This window comes from Balaenoptera ricei, chromosome 4, assembly GCF_028023285.1.
Source record: "Balaenoptera ricei isolate mBalRic1 chromosome 4, mBalRic1.hap2, whole genome shotgun sequence".
NCBI lineage: Eukaryota > Metazoa > Chordata > Mammalia > Artiodactyla > Balaenopteridae > Balaenoptera > Balaenoptera ricei.
In genome coordinates this window covers 80,221,013-80,234,219 of record NC_082642.1, presented here as the reverse complement: position 1 = coordinate 80,234,219, position 13,207 = coordinate 80,221,013, and the positions used below count along the sequence as shown (strand labels likewise).

The 13,207-nt window shown below is 42.3% G+C and overlaps 1 protein-coding gene across 1 annotated transcript in view; it reads left to right on the top strand.

Annotated features, from left to right (window-relative positions):
* Positions 1-301: 301 nt before the first annotated feature.
* DGKG (diacylglycerol kinase gamma) overlaps positions 302-13,207 on the top strand; it is a 164,015-nt gene continuing 151,109 nt past the window's right edge. Inside the window, exon 1 of the mRNA XM_059920727.1 lies at positions 302-368. Within this exon, the coding sequence (XP_059776710.1) occupies positions 302-368 (67 nt within the window). The remainder of the gene's footprint in view (positions 369-13,207) is intronic.

Below are 13,207 nucleotides of genomic sequence, written 5' to 3'. Positions count from 1 at the left end.
ATGACTTATGTATTCTAACATTCTCATTCCCAATGTCTTTTCTACTCCTGCCCAGGAAAAGCAAGGATTTCTGAATTTACCATGACTACAGATAGAAGGATGTTGCCTTAGGAATAGCAGAGGTCTTCTCTCAGCTGCTAAACAGTGCCCGCTGCTGCCATAGACACTTGGGTCCTCGAGAAATCTCCTGAAGGACTTGTCCATCGTGTACTTGCAATGAGCCAGGCCCTAGGCTGGGCCTTGGCTACAGCCTGGTGAACAAAACTCTCTCCCTAGCCTCAAGCGTGCACATCCAGGAAAGATGAGTGAAGAACGGTGGGTCTCCCTCACTCCAGAAGAATTTGGCCAACTCCAGAAATATGCAGAATGTGAGTAAATGGATTGACGCATCTGGGGTGGGATTTCCTCTTGGTTGGGGAGAGCATTATTGGAGAGCAGAGTAGTATAATCATTGCAAAGCACAGAGAATGGGATCAGCTTATACCTCCTTATAAAAACAGAATTTGTGTCTTTAAACATAAAAACACAATTATCTTTATATTCTATAAATGATAACATGCTCACCATAGAAATTTGGAATATACAGGGAAGGAAAATAAAAAGTAGGTTAAAAATCACAGCTAAACTCTATGAACATTTTGGATGCATCCTGTGCATATTGCTGTACGTGGTTGAGTTCCTGAATGTACCTTTTTTCTTTTCAGTCTGCATTTTTCACCTAGTGTAATATTGTAAGAATTTTCTCAGGTCATCAAAATCTTTTTATAGCAGAACTTTTGAAGGGCTGCAAGCTGCTTGGTTACAATGTTACTCAGTCATTTGCTTTAATATACTCTTGTGTTTGGACCCAATGCCTTCTTTCAGCAAGATACGGAATTCTGATGGGTGTCTCTTTCTCAACTTTGCTCTGGAAAAACCTGGGCTTTTGCGTGGAGCTCTTGGTTTCACTAGTTGCACCCAGGAACAGTTTCAGTGCATCAAGCCACAGTGGTGGCGAGGCCCACAGCCGTGCCCCCCGCAGGCCACTCCTAATCCTGACTGGTGACAGGAGTCTGCCCGGGCTGACCGCTGCACTCTGCACACACACAGTGCCCGTCATGGTTGTGCAATAGCAAATTGTTGCACAGCCTGTTTGTTGCAGAGCCCTTTGTCTGGCAGAGCCCTCAGCTGCACTGCCAACCCCACCTCATCGTTGTAACCCTCTCCCTTCACGTTGGTCGTGCTGGTGCTTTTGTAAGTCACTAGGCCTGTAGCGCATTTGACCTGCCCTACAGAGCGTGCCCAGGTGGTCCTCCGAATGCCCTGTAGGCAGCCTGCCCCCTCCCACAGGGCAGGCAGCCCCTCCACTGGCCTGGGAGCCGGGGGCTGGGCTCATGCCAGCTCTGGCTCTTGCTCTCTGTGATGTGACAGCCCTAACACCCACCCCACCCTTTAGTCCCCCATCCCCACGGCCTCATGCCCAGCCTCTGTGTCCTCTGAAAGGGTTGGACTAGATGATCTCTCCCTGTGATCCCTCCAGGCCTAACACCCCATGACTCCATGTGCTTCCCCTGTAGGGCTACTGGACCGTCTCTCCTTGGTGACCTGGAGCCCGTGGCCTCTTGTCTGACCGCAGTAGGTTTAGAGAAACTCTGCAGTGTATTGACAGGGAGCAAGGAATCATCCTCCAGGGTAAACTCCATCTAATTCAGCCTCCTCCGTAGGTCAGCAAAGTACCAGGCCCTGTCAGGGATGAAAAAGAAGCAGAGAGATAAGGCTTCACCTGAGGAATCTGAATCTTGTTAGGGAGTCAGATATGCACTTGTGATACAAGCAGAGAACAGGCTTAAGACAGCGGGGAAACACCTCTGGCAGAGATGGCTAAACGGAGTGCACAAATGAGAAGGGAATTTAGAACTGGGGGAAACTGATACGAGTGGCTTAGAACAACAGAAAGTCTCTCACAGTTCCGGAGGCCAGAAGTCCAAAATCAAGGTATTGGTAAGGTTGGTTCTTTCTGAGGGCTGTGAGGGAAGGATCTGCGCCAGGCCTTTCTCCTTGGCTTACAGATGACTGTCTTCTCTATCTTTCACATGGTACTCTCCCTGTGCACGTGTCTCAGTGTCCAAATTTCCCTTTTTATCAATATATGGACACAGTCTTCTTTTTTCTTTTTCTGTCCTTTTTTAATTTATTTTTTTATTGAAGTATAGTTAATTTACAATGTTGTGTTAATTTCTGCTGTACAGCAAAATGACTCAGTTATACACATATATACATTCTTTTTTGCATTCTTTTCCATTATGGTTTATCCCAGGATGTTGAATATAGTTCCCTGTGCTATGCAGTAGGACCTTGTTATTTATCATTCTATATATAACAGTTTGCATCTACTAACCCCAAACTCCCAGTCCATCCCTCCCCCAACCCCCCTTCTCCTTGGCAACCAGAAGTCTGTTCTTAATGTCTGGACACAGTCATTTTGGATTGGACCCACCCTACTCCAGTAAGACCTCATCTTACCAATAATTAATTACCTCTGAAATGACCCTGTTTCCAAATAAGGTCACACTCTGAGGTACCGGGGAATTAGGACTTCAACGTATAAATTTGCAGGGGATACAACTTAACTCATAACAGAGGATTTAGCTGGATGAACTCTGTGGGAAAAAGAAGTTTAAAATGTGAGTAGTAGATGGTGGGGGGAGGGATAGAAACTGTGGAAGCAAAGGTAAAGGGGCACAAAGGGAGAAGGTGTCTATGGGGTGGTAAGGAGAGCTTGTGAGCTAGATGGAGAGAAGCAGCAGGAGGGTGGGGAGGAGGACATGGGAGGGATGTGGGTAGCAGCAGGCCTTGGGCCCCGCATGTCAAGGCATGGCATTTGGACTGAGGTGGCCAAATGTAGAGCCATGAATCTGGTGACTATGTGCAAGGTGGCCCGGATGAGGAAGCTGCCAGGGCAGGGAGGGCAGGCAGGTCCTTTGAATGAAATCTCGTTTGAAGAGCTAAGATGGGGAACGTGGCAATGAACAAATGCTAATGTGTGGGAAATTGCTGTGGAAGTTCCTCACAACTTGTGGAACGAAAGGAAGCCAGCAAAGATACCTCAAAGCCTGAGAGTCTGTGGAAAGTAAGGACAGAGGGGTCCAAAAGTGGCAAAGCAGTCAAGGAGGGAGGGGTGGAAAGAAACCCGAGTATTTGGTAGGAAATGGCTCCTCTGTGGTCTTTTTTTCCAACCGTAAGCTTTGTCCTTCTCGGACCCATCCTCATTTTGTCCGTGTCCCAGGACTGGCTGAGGTGCTCCGGCACCATTTCTAACAGGAGAGGAAAAGAAGATACAATTCTTGGAAGATGATTAATCCTCAGAGGAAACCCTGAAAAAGGCACTTCTACCAGTTTTAGACGCATTCTGGCATTCAGTCAGATTGCATTGCCATAGCAACCCCTCTTCCATAACCACAAAAACAGTAGCTTTACAGTAGCGAAATAACTGAAGTGTACAGCCTGAGAATTGAAAACTTTCTCCAGTGCAGTTCCGGGTGGGAGAGGCCAAGAATTTCAGGACAAGAGGTTTTTTGTATGTCCTATTTAAATGTCATAAACCCTGCCACTTCTCTGGGGAGAAGCCATGTTAAAATACTCTCAGCGGTAAAATATATATTTATTATATATATATAATCAACAGTAAACTTAATGTGAATTAAGGTTGTAAAGTGCTTGTCAAAAGGATAATGTGACAGTTTAAGAATTTTCTGTTACAAAATAAAAACAAGTGTAAAATTTTTGAAAAGCGAAAAGGTGAAATTAAAGACACTCATGATCCTATCTGCCAGTGAAAACCACAACCAGTATGTTTGTGTATAAATATAAATATCAAACTACACATACACCTACACATATATACATATATATATATTTAAAAAACAAACATGCTAGGCTATTTTGCGTGCTGTTTTCTTCACCCTAACAATATGTTTCAGTTATCTATCGCTATGTCCAAACAACTTCAAAACTTGGTAGGTTAAAACAACCATTTTGGTTTTGTTCCCATGGTTCTGTGGCTCAGGAACCCTGGCCAGGGCCCAGCAGGATGACTAGTTCCTGCTCCACAGTGTTTGGGGCTGCAGGTGGGATGCGTCACATGACCCAGCATGGCCTGTTCACTCACTCGCTGGTACCTCAGCTCTCCCCTCTGGAGCCTGTTCCTCCAAGTGCTTTCTCATCTCCCAGGGCCTCTCTGTGTGGCCTCTCTTGCCAGCAGGGTAGCCTGGACTTTGTACATGGGGCTCAGGGCTCCAAGAGCATAAAAGCAGCAGCAGGCCTTTTTAACACCTGGGCTTAGAGGTGCTAGAACATAACTCTCTCCACATTCCATTGGTCAGAGCAGACACCGGCCTGGCCCAGATTTGATGGGGTGGACGATGGACTCCACATCTCGTGGGACAGTGACACACAGCAGGGAGGAAGATTGGCAGCAGCCATCTCTGGAGACTAGCTAGCACACAACATGTCATGAGGTGTTCCCAAATCATCCAGTACTTTTCAGAAGCATGGTTTTTAGTGGTTACAGAGATTTCTTTTGAGTGCATGTACATTATTTTATTTAACCAAATCATTAATTGTGATCTTAGGATGTATTAATAGACTCATAGTTTCTAGTAAGGCAAACCGATATCCACATTCTATCCTACCCTGATCAGACCTTTCTAGAGAACTGAATTTATTTCTGGGCACCACAGTTTCCAGTGGATATGGACGAACCAGAACTTGTTTGAGAAGTGCCAGCAGCATGGTGAGGGGCCTCACAGCCTGGATATGAAAAAATGGATGAAAACACTATGCATATTTTCTGGAAAGGGGAAGACTCAGGGAAGGATGAGAGAGAGCTAGCTGTATTAAAATAGCCACAGTGCTCTTGTGGGGAGAAGGTGTAAACTTAATTTTGAAAGGCTTCAAGAAGTAGCCCTAGGACTAATGGGAGAAAAGCATCAGAAGAAAGACTTCAAAGTAAAGAATACTAATGGTATGAGTATTAGTAATGACTCCTAATGGTCAAACCTGTCCAAGATGGAACAGAATGGACCCCAAAGTGACTGAGTTTCCTTTCCCTAGAACTGCCTGGGCAGAGTTGGCTGAGACTCTAGAGGGGAGGTTAGAGCATCAGATGTCTGGTTGATTAAATGACCTTCATTAGCCCTGTCAATACTTAGTTTCTATGTTTAAACAGGTTTCTTTTCAACCTCACAGGGTGTGAGCATGTGGGGATGCCTCCTGCTGACCCTCCCCTAACAGCTTCAGAGAGATAATTGTCTTATTGTCCTAATCCTGTTATTTGGGGGGAGGGATTTTTCCAGTTTTTTCCATGATTTATCAAGGACAGAAACTATCATCTTATTCATAAAGGGAAAAAGGGGGAAAAAAACCCAATAAAACATCCATGTTTACTTTTAATTCTCTAAGAAGTGAAACCAAACATTTCCTACATCAGCTAGTTGTTGCTTGATTTTGTAGACTTTTTAAAGCTAGGAGAGATCTTAGCCATGATCAAGTGCAAGTCTATTTTACAAATGAGAACACTAAATTCAGAAGAGCTCAGTGACTTGCCCAAGGTCACACAGAAAGTCAGTGGCAGAATAAGAATTAGAACCAATGTTTTCAATTCCAGGTAAATTCAGTTTGCTTCAATTCAGTTTCAATAAATTAAACAGAAAGTACTCATTGGAGCTCAACCTTCAACCATACATTGGTAAAGAAAAATAAATATATGTATATGTTAATTAAATTATAATAGAACAAAAAAAATTTTAATAAACATGTGCCAAAGATTTTATTTAACTCATTAATTAGTGGAGGAACCAGTAAGACGTTAAAGTTGAGAAGCGAGGTATGGACGGACCCTGGATGGATACAGATCAAATCCATAAATTCCTAGTTAGGCAATTTTGTAAACAAATGTAAGGATAAGATTGCTTGGTTAGATACAAAACTGGTTACTGTCTTACAGGACAACAAACCCTAATCTTTTGGGTTATCTGTTCCACCAGACAGTTCTATGCATATCTGCTGGAAAAAAATCTGTAAGTTAACGTGTAACTTCACTAAATCTGGTACATTTAATACGTTTAATCAATAGTAAACAGTGAGTAGAACTAAGTACATTCACCTAGATAGTCCTTGGGTAGCCTTTATTCCATATGACATTGAAAAGATGTGCTTCCCACTTTTTTTCTTATTTCTAAGTTTTAGGTAATTTTAAAAATAATAGCGACATACAAAGAAATAGAGAAAAAACTGGGGTTTGCTTCAGTGCCCTTCTAAGGCTCTGAGATGGGACCCCCTCCCCCTTTATGCTTCTGTTCTCTATTTAGTTCTTCACAGAGGAGTCTATAAAGTCTCTTTGGCCCAGAGTCCCATCTTCTTCCTTCCATAATCTTTTCATCTTAGTTACCACCAGCAATCATTCTCCCCTTGAGATAGTGGGAGAGGTGTAGACAAGAAGAAAGAGGGCCCAAGGCAGGGTTCCTGGGCAGGAAGGTCTCATTTAACCCCCATGCTGGTTCCCAGGTGTTGAATTCCAACAGGTCAGCAGGGTCCTCAGTGTGGGGCAGCCCTGATGCTTTTTTCTCTTGCTGACTTTTCGTACCTGGACAAAAATTTTAAATACATTTTAAGGAGAATGAATCAGCAAATTCTGCTATTCAGAAATATATTTCAGTAGAATCAGATCAAGGCAAAGTTTTTGACTTTAAGATGTAGATAATTTATAGCTCAAAATTCAAACCTGTCAGAGAAAATGTTTAGGGCTGATTTGTAGAACAATGCAAGGCTGTAAGTAAGCTTTGTTGAAACTTTGCTATTTATATTGGCCAGTAGAGTGAGATTTAATCACTTGTTCATGGATTCCTGGGCCCGTAAAGGGTCATGTCTAGTTGCTTCCATCGTGAAAGGGATAATCACAGCTGCTTCTCACCCACATCTCTTTTGGTGCGACTGGCCTTCTTTTCATTAGTGATGACTGGGACTCTGCCCACAAGCAGTCACAGAATCTATGGATAGGGAGAGACTTCTTTGGAAATAATGGCTCTCAAATTTGAACGTGCACATGAATCTCCAGGATTCTGTTAAAATGCAGATTCTGAATGAGTAGGTCTGTGCTTGTTCTGAGATTCTGTGTTTCTGACAAGCTCCCAGGTGATGCTGGCGCTGCTGGTTCAGGGACCACATTTTTAGATGCAAGAAGGTAACTATTCCTCCACCTATGACTGATGAGGCCAAATTATTTGGAGAAAAAGTGGGAAATCTTGCTAGCAATGCAAATTTTACTTATACAAATAAGCCATACCAGCCATTCAGGTCATTTATGATGAATCAGAAAAACTTAGTATCCCAAAGAGGGTTTTCTTTATCAGCCAAAATTCCCTCTGCTTCAACGTAAAGTATTTTTCTCTTATTCTATATGTAACACTGTGGCAGAGCCATCACTTCCACGGGTTTCCCCGAGAAGTTACCTTGGTGGGCCCCAGTGGTCCTCAGCCTTGGCTGCACACTGGAAATACCTGGGAGACTTTGAACAATTGCAGTGTCCTGCCCTCATACTCCCCCATCCCTGGACCGTTTAATCATCATCTGTAGGCATGAGACCCAGGCATCAGTAGTGTTTAAAGCTCCCCAGGTGATTCCAACAGGCAGCCAAGATTGAGAACCACTGGTCTACCTTTTCTCCCTATGCCCCTGGGAATATAGGACATATGGGACGCGCATGACCAGCCCAATCCCTGTTCTAGCCCTCATTTATTCTGTAAATTTTTATTGAACATCGATTTTATGACAGGCAATGGACTACATGCTGAGGATAAGCAGGGAACCGGAAAAGAAGGCTAACTGGGAGACTGTTTTGGTGCTTTCGATGCTGGACTTCTTATACATGCTTCCCACATTCCGCCCCAGGGCCCGACGACTCCTGGCTGCAAAGGTGGGCCTTCTGAAGCAGTGCTGCAGGCCTGACAGCTCTGTTCTCACATCATCCTCCATCTTTCTAGGACCCTTGGAAAACCCCATTCTTGCTTTTGTGCATGTCACTGTGTTCTTGACTCCCTGAGTACTTAGAAAACTTATTCATACATCCCAGCCTTCACTGGAAAAAGGAAAATCTAGGAAAATTTTTTCCCTTCATGTGCCAACTTTCCCTTCTCTCTCTCTCTGTGTCTTTCCCTCCCTGGGTTGAGAGTCACTTATGATCTTCCCAATCTGTGGAATATGTTCCTCTAGGCTCAGCATCATGCTTTTTTTCTGTGTTGTAACAGGCAATCCTTACTAGTCAGCCACAGATACACAGGAACCTTGCTTAAGGTCTGCTCATGAAAAGTGAGGTCCATGGACCTGCATAATTGGTGTCACCTAAGCTCTTCCTTGAAATGCAGAATCTCAGGCCATGATGCAGACTTACTGAATTAGAATCTGCGTTTAAACCTTATCCCCAGGCAATCCACATGCATGTTACAGTTTGAGACGATCTTAGGGAAGTTTGAGGTGATATTAGGGAACTTGGAGGTATAGAAAGTTATCATGTACCTTAGAATTTCACTCTCACCTATGGGTTTTCAGATTCACTTTTTAAAATGTTGATTTATAGTTATTTCCAAGTTTAATGGTCTGACTAGTGCCAAATAATCAGGGCTCCTAACTAGAAGACAGTCCATAAACTTTGGGTTCTGGTTCAGGCAGCGCAGCTGACATTCTGCTGTAAACACTGAAGCTTCTGATGTGTCTGTTTGTTCTGAGGACATCCCCGTCCCACACAAACATGGCAGCAAAGATGCCTGTGAGGGAGATCAACTCAATGTTTTGTGACCACCTAGAAGGGTGGGATAGGGAGGGGATATGGGGATATATGTATACATATTGCTGATTCACGTTGTTGTACAGCAGAAACTAACACAATATTGTAAAGCAATTATACACCAATAAAGATATATATATATATATATATAAAAGATGCCTGTGAGTAGGGCCAAATTTTCTCCTTCAAAAGGCTTTGGAGTTGCTCAAACACTAGGAACAAGTGCTTGGTTAAGGTCCCAGAATTCTTGGCATCAAGAAACAACTTTAGACCAAAACTTCTTAGGGCAGTTGTTATCACTAGCAACCTTGATCACAGAAAAGAGCCTTCTAAACCTCTAATTTGGGGGTAAAACTGTGTGCTGATGGTCCCACCAGGGTGGGTTAATGCAAAATGTGTCCCTACGTTGCCAAGCAGCTGAATAAGTTGACCTGTTGGGTGGAGTCCTTTAGTGCTGTCCACTTAAACTATGGGGAATGTTAGCCAAGGACAGCAATTTTAGATTTAACACAATTATAACCTTTTTTTCCTTTTGCAATGATTATCCAACAAGGTCAGCAGTATCCTAATTTATTATTATTTCTAATAATAAAATCACATTATAGAACAGCAGTTCTCAACCTTGACTATACATTTGAACCCCCAGAAAATTTTAAAATATACTGATTCCTGAGTTCCCCAAGAGATGCTGACTTAATTGGTCTGGGGTGAGGCCTGGGTTTCAATGTGTTTAGGAGTCCTCAGGTGATATTAACATGCAGTCAGATTTGACAGCCATTGTCATAGAAGGAGGGCCTTATCTTCTGATTTACCAGTATTCATGTATCCAATGACTCTAATTAGATATGTTTTTTTTATTAAATTTATTTATTTAATTTATTTATTTTTGGCTGCGTTGGGTCTTCGTTGCTGCGCGTGGGCTTTCTCTAGTTGCGGCGAGCAAGGGCTACTCTTTGTTGCAGTGCGCGGGCTTCTCATTGCTGTGGCTTCTCTTGTTGCAGAGCACGGGCTCTAGGCGTGCGGACTTCAGTAGTTGTGGCACGTGGGCTCAGTAGTTGTGGCTCATGGGCTCTAGAGCACAGGCTCAGTAGTTGTGGCGCAGGAGCTAAGTTGCTCTGCGGTATGTGGGATCTTCCTGCACCAGGGCTCGAACCCGTGTCCCCTGCATTGGCAGGCGGATTCTTAACCACTGCGCCACCAAGGAAGCCCAAATTAGATATGTTAAAAGTAAGAGTGACCCACTCACTATTTCTGTGCCCTTGAAAGAATCACTTAATTTCCACAAAGTTCAGTTTCTCCTTCTCTAAATTAGAGGTAACTATTATATTAGGGGTTAGCTGTGGAGGTTTAAATAAAATACATAAAGTGACTAGGACAGAGCTTAGCACATAGCAGGTACTCAAAATAGGAGTTGCTGCAAAGAACTGTGGTCATGGCTCTGCTTTGCACACTTAGAAATGGAACTCCATCTCCTGTGCGTTTGGAGGTGGTGTTACAGCACAGACTTGGGCAGGGTGGTCTCCACCGAGGCTGTGTGCTCTTGGGTCCACACGTGGTGCCTGAAGTAAGATCAGGGAATGCTCTGAAGAAGCCCCTCATTGTTCTTAACTATCTTCAGACAAACAGGATGGAGCAGTGCCCACTTATTCCTCAGGGAAAGAGCAACCCAGCCCAGAAATCTGTTGAGAAGAAAGCTGTGATAAAGTATCAAAGGACCTCCAAGGAGAAAGTAATGGGTCTCAAGTTTGAGAATTAGACGTTTCCCTTTTTTGAAAGGGAAAGGTGTTGATGCTATGAGCTCATAAAAGCCCATAAAACAGATTGATGTAAATGTATGGTGAGGAACACTGCTCATGGAAATCTAGGAGCCAGCAATCTCTTAGGTTGCTTTTTTCCTATTTAATTTTAGCCTAGTGGTCAAAGATTTTCAAATGAATGCCTCTGCTATTTTTTCTTTTTAAAACCTGTTTACTTGAATATGTACATATGATGAATATATGAGTGTATGTGTTTATATGTAAAACAAATATATACACCTATGTGTATATAAATATACATATCATACATTTAAATATAAAGCAAGATTAGCTCAATAGCACTTGAGAACCAAAGGATTTCTGCTAAGATGAATTGTGGAATCTCTAAAATGTGACAATAACATCAAAAATTCAAGTGACAAACAACCCAATCCAAAAATGGGCAGAAGACCTAAATAGACATTTCTCCAAAGAAGATATACAGATTGCCAACAAACACATGAAAGGATGCTCAACATCACTAATCATTAGAGAAACGCAAATCAAAACTACAATGAGGTATCACCTCACACCAGTCAGAATGGCCATCATCAAAAAATCTACAAACAATAAATGCTAGAGAGGGTGTGGAGAAAAGGGAAGCCACTTGCACAGTTGGGGGGAATGTAAATTGATACAGCCACTATGGAGAACAGTATGGAGGTTCCTTAAAAAACTAAAAACAGAACTACCATACGACCCAGCAATCCCACTACTGGGCATATACCCTGAGAAAACCATAATTCAAAAAGAGTCATGTAACAAAATGTTCATTGTACCTCTATTTACAATAGCCAGGACATGGAAGCAACCTAAGTGTCCATCGACAGATGAATGGATAAAGAAGATGTGGCACATAAATACAATGGAATATTACTTAGCCATAAAAAGAAACGAAACTGAGTTATTTGTAGTGAGGTGGATGGACCTAGAGTCTGTCATACAGAGGGGAGTAAATCAGAAAGAGAAAAACAAATACCGTATGCTAACACATATGTATGGAATCTAAAAAAAAAAAAAAAATGGTTCTGGAGAACCTAGGGGCAGGACAGGAATAAAGATGCAGATGTAGATAATGGACTTGAGGACACGGGGAGAGGGAAGGGTAAGCTGAGATGAAGTGAGAGAGTGGCATGGACATATATACACTACCAAATGTAAAATAGATAGCTAGTGGGAAGCAGCCACATAGCACATGGAGATCAGCTCGGTGCTTTGTGACCACCTAGAGGGGTGGGATGGGGAGGGTGGGAGGGAGACACAAGAGGGAGGAGACATGGGGATATATGTATAACTGATTCATTTTGTTATAAAGCAGAAACTAACACACCATTGTAAAGCAATTATACTCCAATAAAGATGTTTAAAAATAATAATTAATTAATTTAAAAAAAATAAAGCTAAGGAAGTAAAATATATAGTATATTAAATGGTGGTAAGAGCTATGGAGAAAAATAAAGCAGGAATGAAAGATGGGGGAAACAGAACAAAACAAAATTCAAGTGAAATCACTTTCTTGGTTCTCAGTCAAAATGCTGGCTCTATACTACTTTTGCAGAAGCCACACCAGGAAGACCCATGCTCCAAATTTTTCATTTTTTAAAAACTTTGGCCATTCTGGCTGAGCTGAAAATCTCCCATTGAAATAGATTCTAAAATATAGTGATTTTTCCTAAATATTTAAGCTACTCATAGAATAATTTGAATATAATTTGTGTGACCTTAACTGAAATCTGACCTAATTCTAACCTCTCTTCCATTCTGTTGCCTGAGTGGCTTTTTAAAAATAGACCTGGTTATGTTACTCTACTACTCAAAAAGTCTTCAACAGTTTGAAATCAATGTCCTTAACTCGGCATTCAGTACTCCCACAAATCTGGCCCCAGACTACTCTCTGGTTCTAACCTTGCCTAAAGGTCCCGTGGTGCCCATCTTCATATCTTTGTTCACCCTGTCTCTTCTGAGAATGCCCTGTCCACTTTATGTCTGCCTTTCAAAACCTTACTCATTTTTACACCCCAGCTCAAATGCTACCTCCTTCATGGGGCATCCCCAGTCCCCACCTTAACCCCACTCTCATCCTAGTTTTACTTCTTCCCTGTTATTTTACTTCTTCTCCACTCTGTGCTTCCTAGAGCTCCATATCATTGCCACAGCATTAATTACACCTTTCCTTGTGTTAGCAAATGTTTGGGAAGTAATAGTGAATAGTGCTTAAGGAATAGTAATACAGACTTTTGAGCCAGACTAGACCTGGTTCAAAACCCTGACTCTTAGGCAAGTCATTTAACTTTTCTGACTTTCAGTTTCCTCATCTGTAAACGGAAGAAAATATTACCAAATTTGCATGGACTGGTAGGGGAGAGCATATGAGAATATGCAGTAAAGGTCTTTAATAAAGGGCAGCTATTATTACCACAGTTATTCATATCCTGTCCCCAACTAGTTCATCAACAGTACCTAGCAACATCTTACTCTCCATAGTGTTTTCTGAATTGACTGGAAGCAGCCCAAATTGATGGCATCTGCTGCCTGGATCTCACTGAGCTATTAGTTTTCCAACATCTGTTTTGAATTTCAGAAAGAAATGTCC